Raw genomic sequence first — 17,027 nt, 5'->3', positions numbered from 1 at the left:
ATAAGATTGTATTCAGAGTAATATCAACGTGTGAAAATCAGTTGGCGTGAGAACCGATGTGAGAATAAAGATGCTTGTTGGACAACTTTTGTACATGCATCAAGAGCATACATTTTGTTTTTAACTTTTGTGCAGACGTCTGATAAAAAGGTCCTAAAATTAGTGGTCTGGGAACAGAGCCTTGTGGGACCTCTACTGGCAGTCAGTCGGGACAACTCGACCATGATGACAGTATCAAATGCCTCTCCGAGTCTAAAAAGACGGCACAGACACCACTGCCCTTATGGAGTAAGGGTTGCATTTTTCCCCACATCTTTACTACCTTAAATATAGCCAGACGTACCCTTGTTGGTTAATGGCGTGATGTCTCACTTTCATCATTGCGTTCAGTGACAGAACTTACTCCACTTCCCAGGCAGATGCCTTAAAAGAAAATGTTAATTCAGTGTGATTATCTTAACTGTCAACGTATTTAGCTTTGTACCTTTTCAGTGAACTTATCATTTTTGCCACTTTGAGTTTGTCTATTTCTTCCAGTCTTAGGACAGGCTGTGTGGTTTTAACAGAGCTTTAAAAAAAAACAAACATCAGATTGTGTTAAAGTTACATCATCTCAATGCAGAGAACAAATGGCTTAAATGTCTTGTCAAGCTTTTTTCTTTTGTTTGTAATCTGAGTCTTCCCTCACACTAGGAGGCACTGTGGTCTTGTCATAGTAACACATAAAGAATAAAAAAAAAGAAGGAATTTAGCAGATCAGATCAAAACCATGACCTAAGCTTTGCCTCACAGCTTGAGACTGAGCTCCACATCAATTGAATACAAATTACCATCATTTATCTTTTGTTGAAGGTATTAATAGAGATAAAGCTCTTGCTGGCAATCTCTCCTTTGCTCGGGTCAAAATGTTATGAGTCCTCTATCATCTTCTCCCTTTTAAGATTTTTTTTAATGTGGTTGTTTATTTTAAAACTGCTTTCTAGCACTCCTCTGCTTTTCCTTTTCCTGTCCGTATCTCCAAGGGAACAGATTATCTTCAGGGCAGAGGCAACGCGGCTCTGCTGAGCATTAATTGGCTGATTAACATGAGGACAGTTTAGCACTTCACTGTCCCGCACTCAGCCCATTAATCAGGAGCGAGGCCGTGCCAGCTGAACCGCTGCCAACTCTTCCCGCACAGACCACTTTAAAGAGTGCTAGAAGAGGTTTGAGTTCAACACACAGCTGAAAGCGAGACGTGATCCACTCTTTGGCAAGACAAAGTACTGCACTGTGTAAAGCGAGGCCTGTAAAGGAGGAATAAAATGAAAACAGTGTTGTAAAGCAGCAGGATTGTGGAGCTCAGGTGCTTACAAAAGTGACAAGAACAAAAAAAAAAAGTCACTTTTTAAGGTCGGAAGTTAAATGTCTTATATTCTAACTCAAACGGCATTCCCAAGTGTGACTTTAAGATGTTTTGATCACATGGTAGGCTATTTGGTTTTGTTTTTTAGTAAACCTCTTTGATTTAGAGTCTTGAATTAGACAGAGAATTTTTCAGCTTTTCATTACTAACCAGATGAGGTTCTCCCCTTTCATTTCATCACACCAGGAGATCATAGAGGGCAACGAGTCCCAAACACATCTGCTAGTAGCCATATGTATCATTTCAGGCACAGATGGAGGGCTTATCTTTCACCTCTGCTTGTAAATGGCATGATCTAAATATTAATGTTTTTCTGAGACAGAAATGAAGTGATATGAATTTGATCAGGTCTGTTCCTGTTTTTGTCTCGTTCCACCCTAGTTATTCAAAAATCAAGGACATCTCATTCCTGTGCTTCTGTAACCATAGTCTTTAATCTATCTTGGGGGCCTTTTGTATGAGCGATCTTGCTGAAAAGCTATCGATGCACGGTTTTCAAAAGTGTCCTGTAGATTTGGATTTGTCCGCCTTTCCTCTGCTGCTACCTAAATAAAACCTGTTTCCAATTATCTAGAAGTGTCACACAAAATCCCAATGAAATACATTGGCTTTTTGGGTGGCAAGATGGGGGGAAAAATGTCAAAATGTCCCAGGAGTGTGAATACCTTCAAATGTACAATAAGCCAACATTCGTCTGCTTTGAACTGTCCTCACATTTCCCGGCTTTCCTGTTTTTTAATTACTCTCATTTCATCACCTGGATATGCACTTCAGTTCATGCTAACAGTTTAATAACTATCTTGAACATCGAAATGTTTTTTTGGTGGCATGACTTGCAATCTTGACATTGTTCACATATCTAGAACAGGTTTTCTTTCACGAACCGTTCAGCAGAACATAAATAGCCTTTGGCCTGTATAACATTGTTTGTGTACGTGCACTGACTTTCATGTATCATATTTTTGTTTTCTGTTGCTTTCTTTTTCTTCTTACTGTAATATATATATATATATATATATATATATATATATATTTATATATATATATATATATATAGATAGATAGATAGATAGATAGATATCTATATCTATATAGATACATTTATTCCAGAACCAGAAATCAGGCTTCTAAGACAAGCTTTTGCTGCTTGTTTGGATCAGAGGCATTTCACCCGTTTAGACTTGAAGTGACGCCTTTCAGATTCGTTTCTCTTATGCAGGTTTTGTAGATTTGCCTCGCGTGCAACAGAGCACCACTTGCTCCGGTGGATGTTTTGAGTGCGCAAACAGGTGACATGCTGACAGGTGATGACTTGTGGTTGTTGGTTTTAGCCCATGCACCTGGGGTTCCCTCAGCAGAGCCATGGAGAGGCAGACAGTGTTTAGGCCAGCTGATGTTTCTGTGAGTCAAAGGTTTACAGCTGCTTAGTTAGATCTGTTGCCTGGTTCCTGTGTTTAGTTGCACTCTTGCCGCTCAAGTAAACAGTAAAAAGATTGTTGTTACTCAACCGCTCCTCTCTGGCCTCGCCTCACTTCCTCTTTTTCTTTAATGGTGGGTTTCTCATATTTTAATCAAACATAAATCACTTTGTAGATCCCCCATAAATTATCTCCTGATGCAGAGCTGCTTCATTGCGCATGAAAAAACTAGAAAGGCATCCTGCAGTCTGTTGTCAATTTAGACCTGGTGGTTGGCATTGAATCACGCTCCTTCTTTGATAACTCGGAGGCTCTGGTAACAGAACACCCCCTCTACCTCACTCCTTGCTTTGGTCTCCTCTGTTTTCCGTCCTTATCATCTGGCCAATAATTTTCCCTACAATTAGGGGTTTTGTGTGGTCGTTTGTGTTCATAATTGAAAACAGCAGTCGTCCCTCCCCAACTTCCGTTTTTTTTTTTTTTTTTTTTTTTTATGTAGATGTTTGACGTTTCAAAAACAATAAGCTGGTACTGATTAATTGAGTTTTTAAGAGAATTATAGGGATAATGTTCAGCATTATTTTTGGACTACCATAAAGTAAATGATTAATGAACTCTGGTTGCCTTAAAACAAGCAGTAGCCAATATTCTCAATTAGGGTTGTAATTTAAGCCAAATGACTTCAGGATGAAACAACTAATCTAAACCTTAAACCAATTTTTTAAGTAATTTTTGGCTTTAACATGGGTGTGTTGCTTTACCTTTAATTAACTCAAGATTTCTACATTATCCATCCATATGAAGCCCCTATTAAAATGAATCTAAGATCTTCAAATCCCTGATGAAACATCAAGTGTTTGTGATGTAAGAGATGCCACTTTTTAACGTACATATGGATGGATAATTCAACTAAACAGTTAACTTATCCATCAGAGGAAAACAAGTTGATTAAAAGAAGAGCCTTTTTGGATAAGTGTGTCGATTCATGATAGTAACTCTTTTTAGTTACTCTTTTTAGTATCTCTTGGTTTAGTTACAGCCTTCAGAGTTAACATCTGTCTTTTAATTATAGGATATCGGATGATGAAGCTGAAATAAAGTTTAAGTGGTCTTGTAAAGATGTCTGAAACCTTTAGTTAAAGCCAAATTTTGCAGAGAGGTTACAAAGTAAAGTAGTGAACAAACAGAAAAAGTTTTAAATAGAAAAAAAACTGAAACGGTTGAAGCTGAAAAGAGGCAAACAGCAACACTGAGGGAGAAACGAGGAGTGGTTGTGTTCCACATGTGACAATAATCTTCTGAATTCTCCCCTTTAAACCACATTCTAAAGTTGGCCTAACTAAAATCTCCTAAAACCGTGTGGGGAAAATGTTTGATAACACCAAATCAGCACTGGAAGATTGCAGTGACAGCATCATGCTGTGGCGTTTTTTTCTTCTGATGGAGCCGGGGGCTTTGTCGAGGTAAATGGAAATATGAAAAGCTCCAAATGTCTGTCAGTTTTAGTCCTGAACTGTCTACTAAAAGAAACCCCTAAAGATTAGAAATTAAACTTTTGCACTCCTGAACTAAATATTACAGGTCATATTGTCTATAAGAGATTTTTACTTGATAAATTTGAAGAACATTTGCAAAGTACTAAGAGTAGATATGAACAGTGAGATGTTCCACCTTACAGATACGTATATATTTTTGTGCATTCGATGTAGATTAATTTTATTATCATTTTCTAATGCTCGTTTTTAAAATCACAATGACTTTTAAAGGGGAGTGCAAATTGTGGGTCCTCTGTAGAGCTTCTACTAACTGCTTTTATTAAGAGGAAATCTTTTAAAGTATTAGTGTCACCTCAGTAGGCATTAGAATAATGTCTTTCTGTAGCAATGTCATTGTAAATAAATGTTCTTCTGTGCTCTAACATTACAGCTCTAAGTCATACCCATTGACCTCCCTCAGTTAATTACAAAGTCAAGTTATCGCGACTTAAAGCGACAGAAGACTTGCTGCAGCCTCTGGACTTACCCCTAGTAGCGCCTATGCATGCACACCAAACACAAGTGGGCCAATTATTTCATTGCCGTCACTGTAACACATGGCAGTGCTCTGTGTGTGTGTGTGTGTGTTTCGGGATGGAGGCTAATCACACTGGTTTAGAGGGCCGCTGATGTGAACCAGATGAGGAACTGTATGGCAACCGGCAGAGTTGCAAGACCGAACCAGAGCGGGGCCGGGCGTTCTGTGAAACGACAGCATGTTGCACCCAGGGGGGCCGACAGAGTGACCCGCGCTCACGTTAAATCATCATCTGACAACAAGCATGACAACCATCCAAATGATGGCAAACATGTTGATGGGATTTCCCTAAACTGTTTATTATTATAATAATAATAATAATTATTATTAGTATTAGTATATTAGTATTATTATTATTATTATTATTATTTTACTATGCATGAGAACTGTTTTAAACCAGGAATATGTTTGCCATTTAAAAAGAAAAAGTTACAATAATGTTTTTGGAAAACCGTGGATCCGTTTTATGTGAGCCGGGCTGCAGCATCAAGCTTGGCCCTAGGCCCTGTTTGAGGCCTGGCTCAGCTCTGCGTGGCTTTTCTCTCGCCTGGCCGCAAAGTGCATTTCTCTCTCATGCGGCCCCTGACCTCTTGACGCATTTCCTGACCCAGGAAATAGAATTAACACCTCAGTCTGGGCTCCAGGGTCCGACAGCCTCTCAGCCACAGCTGTGCGTCAGACCCTGTGGACTCATACAAAGCCGGACCTTGAGGAAAAGAGCTTTTTTGCACTTTCTATTTTTAAATCTGTGTGTACTGTTTAAGTCTTTCTGCTACGCCACCTTCAGCCAAAAAAGAATATTTGACCATTTTTGGTTCTATTGCAAAGTCCCATTTTTCTTAACATTTTTTTCCCCCCAACACTTTTGTCATTTGATGATATGTTTAAAGTCAGAAATGTCAATAATATCTTCACTAGTGTCATATTAAAGCTGACAGATTCATTGCTGGGATATATATTTAACAGGTTAGCTTAACCTCCACTAAACCTTTTCCAAGCATGTACTATTATCCATTTATTTTCTATTTTTTAATCTTTTTTAAAATGTTTTTTATTTTTGCCTTAATTGTTCTGCAGCACTGTGAAGAAGAATTTGTCCCCTTGCTGATTTGTTCTGTTTTTGCTTTTCTGTCACAATTAGACTTGTAAGGTCATCAAAAATTATATCCGAAAAAGATAACTTGGGAAAATACAAAATTAGCATTTTATTTATTAAAGGAAAACTCTTTTAGAAGGTGTGCCTTACATGATATGTGGCCTTAAAATAACTCAGGATTTCAGATGAACATTGCCACCTCCGAATGAACAAAAAGAACAAATTGAAGGTTTTGGAGGGGCTTAGGTAAAGTTCAAACCTAAATTTTGGCTCTTTCACATTTATTTTTTAAGATATGTTATGCTCCATGCAAATACTACATCCACAACATCATAAGGTTCTTAAAAGTTAAACTGTGTGTCAATTGATGTGGATCCCACCAGGCCCTGAAGTACTTTTTAGAAGAGGAATTCTGATGACTCTTAAAGTAAAATAAGGGCAAATTGTCTGTTAAATATTTTAGTGAAACCATAAACAGAAGCGATGCATCCCACAGTTCTGTACTGGCAGCGCTTTATCTGTTTTGTTCATTAGTCGAAGGCCTCAATCGAAGAAGGTGTGTTTCCACACATTCAAAGATTAGCCAGTTCCTGTCTTTAAGCACCCCATATGTTTGCGTTTTAGTCACACATTGCCAGTCTCATGGGAGCGCTTTGAAGCTCACTCCTCCAGAGCAGATCATAAAACAGGCGTATACGTAGTTTTTACAAAGTTGTATCCCAGAACAGTCCTAAACTCCCCGTCCTCCACCTCCACCAACAGCTCACTGCTTCCACCTTGCACCTCAAATTTATTTACTCGCCAGGATGATCACTTGACTTTGACCATGTTTGACTTTTTAAAAAGCAACCAATGTTTTTTTTGTTTTTTTTCACTGTGTTTCTAATGTGTGGTACAGTAATTGTTGCCATACCAAATCACTGACTGACATTTCTGTACAAAGCAAGTAGAGCAATATCTGTTGCATGCTGAGAAAAAAAGAAGCCATGGCAACTGAGTTTTTCCATTCCTCACCTCATACATATTTGCATCTGTATGAGGCAAAAAAAAAAATGTTAGAGTTCTTTTCTAAGCCACATGTGTATCTTTGCAGGTGTCTTGTATGTAAGAATTCCTAAACAGCCAAAACTGATAAATGCTATAGCACAAAATTCACTTTAGTTGTCCCTCACGTCTTGTACTTTAAGGAGAATAACATTTGTTTATTTGTCTTCATCATTAACATGCCTTTTTGTTATGTCTGTCACAGTACTTTGAGGTGCCCTTTGACTCCAACATGAACCGAACAAAGAACCGTCCCCTCGTCAGAGGACAGATCAGGTACTTATTTCTCTATTTTTTCACATTAGACTTCTGCTTCTTTTTACCTTTATTTCTTGTATTCTCTTAAAATGTACAGGTGTATCTCAGTATCTCAATGCATCAAAATATCATTGGAAAGTTATTTTGTCTCAGTAATTTAACTCAACGAGTTAAACTCGTATTCTAATCATTCCACACCCTCTGATAAGTTTTAGGAGTTTTTCCCCTGTACTCTGTTCGTTAATTTTACATTTAGCACTTTAGCGCTTTTGCTAACTTTGAAAACATTTTGTGCACTTGGCTTCCCCTAAATATATATTCTTCTAGATACATTCAAAAGTGCAGATTTTCTTGGCTGTTTTGTAAGCTTTTAGTTGAAAAAGGTTTGTCATCTACATTGACGTTTTGATTATCGAAGTAGTTAGACGTTTATATTCAGGCTCTTATTTTGAAGTGGGTGAAGACTATTTACGCAGCAGCTCCTTTTTTTCTCATCATGTTCTCTGTTATTTTCCCCCATTAACTTTATTTAAAACAAGAAACAAAATAAAACACTGACAGTAGAGACCCACGATACAAACATAAATACAATATCTAAAGGCGTTATAGAACATGTCAAATATAATGTCAACATTTAATTAGTGCTCAAGGGTTGTCGACATTCAAAGGCAGAAATAATTTGAATTTAATTTAGCGCTTTTAGCAGCAGCTTCTGCTAAATACCGTGTTATTGTAGATCTTTAGCCTTTCGAGGAACTAATGTTTATTATCAGTCCTTTAGGATTAACACAACTGAAACATTTTTAATTAGCTTAATTAGCTTACTGTTAATGGAAATACTAAAATTCTGTACCTCAGACAATTAGAATAATTGACAAATTATCCCAAAAAATTCATAGCTCACAGAAAAATATGTCCTTGTACTGTATTCACTCAATATTTGGTCGGGACTCCTTTTGCATGAATTACTTCATCGATGCAGTTTGGCATGGAGGCGTGCGGTTGGTACGTAGCTTGTGTCTTTCGTCATCATCAAGCAATACATGGTCAGTAAAGCAGATACTGAAACTTTTGGCAGTGTGAACTGGCACCAAGTCCTGCAAGAAAATCATTATTTCCATAAAGCTTGTTAGTAGAGGGAAGCATAAAATGTTCTCCAGTTTCCTAATAGACTGACTTTGAACTTGGTTTAAAAAAAAACCCAAAATTAAACAGTGGACCAACACCAGCAGATGACAAACTTTCTTAAATCATCATCATTGTGGAAACGTCACACTGACCTAGGACTGCATAATATATTGCAAATTTACTGTTGTTGGATTAGTGCACAATGTCCATATCTGGAAGAACTAAATCGACTACAATAAATGTTAGTTAGTTACTAATGTACAGTACAATGTATCATAAAAAGTGGTGGGAAAAGGTCCATTCATTAACAAACTCCAGCTGTCTTGTTCATTGCCAAAACAATAGATGCCGATCAGAAAACCTTGTTGTTCATATAGAAATATTGATTATTTTTTATTATTTATTATTTCTTTTCTGGTTTTTAGGAGTAGCTCTGCACAAGGAATGTGACAGTTGTTGTCCATGGCCCTGATACTTTTTGTCTGTAGTGACTCTTGAATGGGCTTTGCTCCACAATTCTCTTAAGGCTTGTGGACCTTTTTACTATCACACTTTTTCCATCCACTTAACTTTTTATTTTTAAACTTAGCACTCAATGAAAAATCACTTTATTTCGCAATCACATTGTCTTTTACTCTCCTTATGGAGGGTGTCTACGGCTGTCTGCTGGAAAACTGTCAAAATAACATGGAAAAAAAAATCTATTTGAAATCTTCAATTAGCTAAAGTAAATTACATTTTCAATGATATTCTCTGTTTTTGGAGATGCACCTGTTTAATGGAACAGTGTGTAGGAGGCGTAACATGCAGCAGCTGAGGACCCTTGTTTTGACTAGGCCACCCAGATTCTGTTTAGTGTTTGGTGGTGAATTGTGACCAAAATGCGTTTGATGTCTATGTCTGGTGTGTTTGCAGTTAGATTCACAATGATGACTGATGAATAGCTGTTTGCTGACTTACTAGGGTGTTGTAAGAGGAATAGGCAGATGTGAGGAGTTAGTTGTGCCCTAACCCACAACTCTCTTGTTTAGATGTAAGATCACTTTTATAAACCTGTAGTGTTGCCTTTCACCCACAGATCTTTCCCAGGGACTGGATATATATCAAGTTATATCTAAGCAGCTCATATTTATGTAATCTGCAGAAAAATCCTAATGGACAGTTGGTTTACAAGTGGATATTTTCAGTGCTTACAGGTGGTCATGTAAAATATTTTGTTTGTGTAAACATTACCTGTTTTTCTTTGAACCTTTCTCTAACAAGAGAAGTTATTTGTTTATCTGTCTGTGAATCTGAGCTATCAGCCTGTTCTTTTTTGTGTCCCACATGCAATGATGTGTGAAGACAGAGAGCATATGGGTCGGTTGATGTTCCTGTCAAACAAACCATTCAATCACCACATTTTATGGGTTTAATCTCTGAGTCAGAAGAAGTGTGGAAGTTGCTTCAATTATCTTGCACATTGGAACAGGCAAGGAAGAAGAATATTTGTGTTGCAGGACCGTAATTCTCTTTACCATTGTCTAAGTGATATAGATATGAATTACTAAAAATAATTTGGTGTAATCAGATTTCTTTCTAGCCTGTTTTATGTAAACAGACATCTGTCCAACAATCCATTCATCCAACCGTATGTGCAAAACCAGTGCATCTGGCTTTCTGTCCATGTATCCATTGACATGTCAATTTATTGATAAACATTCATTTATTTATTGAGAGTTATTTCTTTCCATCCATCCATCAATTTCACTCTAATGTATAAAACAAACCCTTTTTGCTTTTCCTCAATGGCAGGAATATGGGCCATATTTTTTATCTTGAAATTCTTCTCAAACAAAGCAGTCTTAAAATCTTAGTCTGAAGAAACATCCCAGATTTGTTTTACTCTCCATCTTGACTTTAGGCTAACCGTTGCTGTCGGTCTGCTTCTAATCCATCTGTGCTTCTAAACTTAGCCTGCAGAAAAATATGTTCGAATTTACGCCAGTTTATAATGTCTAGTGTTTTCCCACCTTTTTTAATTGCATTAAATTTATAAAAAGTTTTACAATTGCTTTGCATGTAGCGTAAGAGTAATTCGTAGCTTTTTGCCACGTATACATCTTACAAGTTTTCCTGTTTCTGTATTCTTGCTTCATGTTTGAATTTCTGACCTTAATTGGAGCCAAACCAGCTGGCGACCACTGCTTTAAACATTGCCCTCCTGATGCAATGTTCAAATGCTGATTTTTTTTCTTCTTCTTCTTCTTTTTGCTATATTGTCAGCAGTGGGCAGCAAACCCACCTCTGACCATGTGACGCACCTCCTTCCCCGACCCCCAGCTGAGCCCGCCTACAGGAGGGCTGTCAACAGCTCATAGGCAGCCTGAGCGGCTCCACCTCAGGCCACATAAAGCAGCCACAACACCACTGATCACATTAATGCTCTTATCTCACTGCGTGGCAACCACACCAAAATAAAGACCCTGTTTGCTTTTTGAAGAAGAGGCCTGCGTTTGGTCAAGATTTTAATCTCCCCTCTCTGTAATTTACGGATCAGTTGGTGCTGAATTTGAACCAGGCCTTACCATGGCTGCTGCTGACTAGGAGTAGGAGGAGGAGGAAGTTGTCTTCATCCAGCCAGCAGGCTGAGCTGCTGCGGTTTTTCTCGGCTCGTTTTGATCTCTGGCGTGCGCACACGCTCCTTCATCTCGCCGAGGCCACTTTTTATCCCTGATGAGCTCTTATCAGATGAATTTCCTCCTAAGCTCCCGTTTTGAGACGCAGCCATGCTGGCTCCTGGCCCCTGTGGGTCTGTTTGTGTCAGTGCTAAATTCGTGCAGCTCTCGTTGTCTTATCTTGTGTTTCCACAAGCTTGCGAAACTTTATCATCCTTTAGTTCCCAGGATAGCGATGGGCTCTTCCCTGAGCTCAAATCTCTGTAATTTAACTTTTCTTTTTAAGCTTTTGTCTTGTACGTGTTTATCTTGCTGATTTAACTGATTTGTTTTTCTTTCTTTCTTTTTTTTTTTGTGTGTTCTTATCAGCCCGCTGCATGCCGTGTCATTTGCTCTGGCCTGTGGCATTCCTGGAGTTGCTCTTCTCACGCTGGCAGTAAACCCCTTAACAGGGTTCCTGGGTGCCTTCAACATCTTTCTGTACACCTGCTGCTACACACCGCTCAAAAGGCTCAGCATCATCAACACCTGGGTGGGAGCGGTGGTTGGAGCAATACCCCCTGTGATGGGTTGGTGCGCTGCCACAGGCAGTCTGGATCCAGGTACGACCAGCACAAATGTAACACCTATTCTTTCACCTCATGGCTTTTCGAACAGCTTTTTCTTTTGACTTTTCCTGCTTTTAAAGGAGCATTCTTTGCTGTTTCCTCAGTATTGCTGCGAGAGTTCTCGTTTTAACCAGAGGGTCATTGTTTTTTGCTAAATGGAAGAAATGTTTCTTCCAGCTAAGCCGCACTTAAGTGTGCCATTTAGAAGATGTATCAAATGCGTCATGTGTGGTTCAACATCGCTGAGACAACCGACGGTCATTTTTATGCTACATGTTTACACTGAGCCTTCATTTTGTTTATGAAGGTTTTAAAAACAAAGAATTTAAACTGAATTTAAACACAGCGGAATTTTTATTGTGAAGTCATCACTTCATTAATTCAAAGATTTATCCCATAAAATTGCTTGAAGGGAGGGGTGTGCCGTGGTGGCGTAGTGGTTAGCGCGACCCGTATTTGAAGGCCTTGAGTCCTCGACGCGGCCGTCGCGGGTTCGACTCCCGGACGCGACGACATTTGCCGCATGTCTTCCCCGTTTCCTGTCAACCTACTGTCATATAAGGGACACTAGAGCCCACAAAAGACCCCCTGGAGGGGTGGGGTAAAAAAAAAAAAATTGCTTGAAGGGGCGAATTTATGTAAAATTGACAAGAATTGATCCTTTAATCTCACGTGGCAACCACTCAGCTGTGTGCAAACCTCTTGGGGGGGACCTAATGCCACCTTACAGGACAAAGCTCCTCCTCCGAACTGCAGTCTCCAAGCTTGTGCAAAGAAATGATACTATGTGGCTGGAAAACACATAATACTGTCCCTTTAAAGCAAAGTAAGACATTTACATGATTGATCTCAGTAAGTTCTGTTCTTCTGTTTGAACCCCCAACAGGATGTGAAACCAAGTGACTCAGTAGACCACATAAATGTTGACATGGTGGAGAGAAAGAGGTGAAAGTTTTCTTAGTTGTCTGTGCTTTTAATCTTCAGCTTTCAGTCAAAGCTAACATTTACTGTCAGCCAGAAGATGTTTTCTGTAAAAAGCAAAGGGCAAGAGAAACCCAGCGGGGAATTTTCATTTAATGTTTGGGTTTAAAATGGTCGTTGTACGATGATATTAGTCATACATGTGTCTTCTAAAAGCCAAGTGCATTTTGTCTTGATACAACCTAAAATGATTGCAATGCGACACCTGGTATTCAAAGTTGGGACAGTTATTAAAAAAAAAATCTCTGGTATTTTATTTGATTTTGAATCCCTTCATCCCTCCCTCCCCCAGGTGCTTTGGTACTGGGCGGTTTCCTCTACTCCTGGCAGTTCCCGCACTTCAACGCTCTCAGCTGGAACTTGAGGGAAGACTACTCGCGCGGCGGCTATCGCATGATGTCCGTCACCCACCCGGGCATTTGCAAGCGAGTGGCCCTGCGCCACAGCCTGGGCCTGATCCCGCTGACGACGCTAGCGCCCGCTCTGGGCGTCACCACCTGGAACTTCCCCGTCATCTCCTTACCCATCAACCTGTACATCAGCTACCTAGCCGCCCGCTTCTACTACCAGGGGGACCGCAACAGCGCCCGCAAGCTTTTCTTCTGCAGCCTGTGGCACCTGCCCATGCTGCTGCTGCTGGCGCTCACCTGTAAGAAGTACAGCCGGAGTCCAGAGGTAACGGCAGCGCCTTTGACCCTTGCACGCCCTGCGAAATAACTGGGACTTTTCTTTTAACTGTAGTACTTGTGGGTGGAGAGATGTTTGCTGACACACTGCTTTACAGAAAACACACCAAGTTGCAATCTTTCAATTGTGTTCTGTAGTATGTATATTTATTTTTAAAGGGTCCCACCAGTTCTTGTGTCTTATACCTGACTGAGAAATTACTTTGTACTGTTTACACCGCTCTCACGGAAAGCCTCTGCAGCTCATTAAGGTGGAAACCATGTTGTCGTAGAGTTTTTAGGAAGTGGTAAAACAGGACAGGCGTGATGATGACATGTTACTTGACAGTAAATAAACCTCATTTTCCTTTGAAACAAAAAAATGTGTATGAGGTTTAATTTCATAAACCTTCTTTAAGCGATCATTTATCCCCTTTGGACAAAAGGGCAACTATCCTCAACCAATAAATAAATATATGAAGATTGTAACTATGTATTCTGTGTCTTGTGTGATGAACTCCTTGACGTCAAGCATGTAGCACACTCTTATCAAGTGGAAAAACAAAGCAGCTCATTAGGTGACGCTGCCCATTATATTTGGATTCAGGTTTCGGCTGTAAACCCAGGTGGATATTCTCGCTTTAAGCTCAAATCATCCGCTCTATTTAGCGGGCCACCCCTTACACCTGTCATTCAACATGTGCTCCATTTCCACCAAGTTTTGGGTGTTTGGTTACATTTCCATCGCCGCGCTCGGAGAAGCAGACAAGCCTCCTTCCCTCCCCGTCCCCCCAGCGGTACCGCCACCCTCGCTCCATAAAAACCGGCAGGATTTAGCCAAGGCCGAGAGACGTGAAACGGCTCGATGTCCTCGTAAAGTGTCTGACCGGATGCGGAGTTTCATATCAGAGGGTGGGAGCGGAGCAGGCCCGAGCCAGCTGTTACAGCCGGATCAGAAGTACACGGAGAGGCAGAATGTTGTAGGGCACCTCAAAGGCTCAACGTGATGAGTCCTGACGGGGTTTATATCACGCGGGGACTCTCCTTGTTTAGATCTGCATGTTGTGGTCTCGCTGCATATTTCTGGCTTGCACATGGAGATCAGAGCCATTCCTTTTGAGAAGTGAAATGTCTCTCCTACCCTGGTGGTAAGGTAAGATTTTAAATTATCAGTAATTAGAGGTCATTTTGAAAGCCTAAACTTCATCAAATAGTCAAAATGCTTTAAAAAAAAAGGTAATGTATTTTTCATCAGTTTTTATAATAGGCTAGCACAAAGAAGTGAATACGTATGAAATGGAGAAAAAAAGTTAGTTCAAAATGTTAATTTGTGAAATACAGTCTCGATTATATGTGGAACATCTATGAGCACAATTAAGTCTTGCCACAGTTTCTCAGTTGTATTTAGGTCTGGACTTTGACTGGTCCATTCTTCCACTTATGAATTGTTTTGTTTACGCCATTTAACTATAGTTCTAGCTGTAATGATTGGAGTCATCGTCCGCCTGGAAAGTGAATCTCTATTCACTTGACCAGTTTCCCTGTTAATCTTGAACAAAAGCATCCACATGACATGATGCTGCCACTACCGTGTCCCACTATGAGGATGGCGTGCTCAGGATGATGTGCAGTGTATGTTTCCTACTGAACTGTTTTATCTAATGTACAAACTTGTACAATGCACATGCTTTCACGAAAATATGAAAGCATGTGCAATGTACAAGTTTGTGGAAAATGTTCAACTGATGTAAATATTTTTACAAACTTCTCAAAGTGAGATAAAAAATGAAGTTTTCCATCCAATGGGGGAAACTGACATGCAACATGAAGAAATATAAACATAAAATATTCATGTTTGTAATAAAACCAAGTTTTTTTTAATCATGTTGAAATTAAGAAAGATCAGATAAAGCCTTGGTAAATTCATTTGTGCTTTCATGTTAGCTTTAAAATCTTTCAGTTGTCTTGAAACTAAAGTTATCTTGAATTGTTTTTGAAGAATTTCAAGTTGCCATATGTAAGCTGTAAAATTAAACAAAAAGCAAAAACAAATATAGATTTTCATTAAATAATACATTAAATGTTTAACTTGTGTTAAATTTCCTGAATCCTTTAGTCCAAAATGATCGTCATAGAACTTTCTGAATAAAATGTGCAACTGTAAAGTGACACATCTGCAGATGTGTGGAAACATCAGCTCAGTTTCCGAACCGGATTGAAACTTTGTGGAACATAATAAAGGTGAAGATTATGAATAAATAAATGATGTCATGCTATGGAAATGTTATGTGGCCAAACCACATAACATTTCCAGTTCGACTCATCAATACAAATCTTTTATGGCGACATGATGATCAAACCTGGTTTTAAAAGAAGTTCTGTTCTCACCAGGTTTAATCCATTATTTCGTTTTAATTTTCCTATAATGACTCAACAGAGAAAGTTTGACCAAAATAAACAAAAAAAAAAACTATATTAAACAGACAGTGAAAGAAAAACACATTCAAGCAATTACTTATTTTCAGTTTGGACATGGAGTAGAACTTTAGTTTATTAAAGAGTGTTAAAATTGAGGGTTTAGGGGTAATTTCGTGCCACACTTTTCAGATTACATTTGTACAAAAATGCTGAAATCAATGTGTTCTTTTCCTTCTACTTTCCACACTTAAAGACTATTCATGTGATGGACCAATACATCCTAGTTAAATGTCTTATCTTAATGTGTCATTCTTTTGACTCAACAGTAGTCTTTTGAGAAAATGCACCCGAAATAACAAAAACAATGAACCAGAATAGAAACATATCACACAATTATTCATGACCACAGGTTGAGATGATGCGCTTGCAGACTTGTTTTGAAATTTAAAGTTGGATTTTAAATCAGCCACAGGAAAAGTTTGCAGCATCGGTGGGTCACTGCTGTTTAATGCATGTCTGTCATGGGAAGTGGTGGTTAGGAGTGAGAGTGAGAGAAATAAAGTTTTTACTTTAAAGATGATGATAAATTAATATTAAGTCAGTGCGCAAGGAAATGCAGAAAAGAGATTTTAACTTGAACTCTCAACACCTCTTTCTGTCTTCAGAAAAATGTAAACTGTGCAACAAATTTCCTGTCATATAAGCGGTGTATCGAAGTTCTGAAATATAAAAGTTTAGCTTATAAAAGTACGGTTTGAATGATGGCATAACATGAACAAATAATAGATGTTAATAAAATGTTGTATTTGTCATGGGTAAAGAAATTGAGACAATTGTCTTTCTTTGCTTTAATCAGCTAATTTTATATGTGTGTTAACTGGTAAATTAATACACTATAAAAAAGAATGGGGGTGTGAAATTTGAGCTGTTATTTTTACTTGCAAGAATATATATGTATATTTAATTGTGACATTCAAAACTAATTAAATTCCACCAATATTAAGTGGAACATTTAATGTACCTCCAGATGTTGGTTCAGTCGGTTGCTATGCATAGTGTATGATGTCCAGCAGTAGGATGTTATGGCTCATATGCTCATATGGATTGTATTACGAAGAAATGTAGCAAAAGTTGACGATTGTCATCGTGGCCGAGAAGGTTTATGCATTGGAAGAGAGAGGTGCTTATCCAGCTTTAACTAATTTAGAGTCAAACGTTTTGAACTTGCTCGTTATGAGGCAGTCATTTCAGAGAGCAGCACATCCTCTGGTTGTCA

At 38.8% G+C, this 17,027-nt stretch overlaps 1 protein-coding gene across 1 annotated transcript in view; it reads left to right on the top strand.

The window, feature by feature from the left end:
- cox10 (cytochrome c oxidase assembly factor heme A:farnesyltransferase COX10) overlaps positions 1-13,825 on the top strand; it is a 32,206-nt gene extending 18,381 nt beyond the window's left edge. The window contains exons 5-7 of the mRNA XM_032574964.1: positions 7,242-7,312; positions 11,449-11,681; positions 12,961-13,825. Coding sequence (XP_032430855.1) covers positions 7,242-7,312; positions 11,449-11,681; positions 12,961-13,385 — 729 coding nt within the window. The 3' untranslated portion in view covers positions 13,386-13,825. The remainder of the gene's footprint in view (positions 1-7,241; positions 7,313-11,448; positions 11,682-12,960) is intronic.
- Positions 13,826-17,027: the final 3,202 nt, after the last annotated feature.

Source organism: Xiphophorus hellerii, chromosome 10 (genome assembly GCF_003331165.1).
Source record: "Xiphophorus hellerii strain 12219 chromosome 10, Xiphophorus_hellerii-4.1, whole genome shotgun sequence".
NCBI classification, from domain to species: Eukaryota; Metazoa; Chordata; class Actinopteri; order Cyprinodontiformes; family Poeciliidae; genus Xiphophorus; species Xiphophorus hellerii.
Note: the sequence above shows the minus strand (reverse complement) of the source record. Positions and strands in the feature narration are given on the sequence as shown.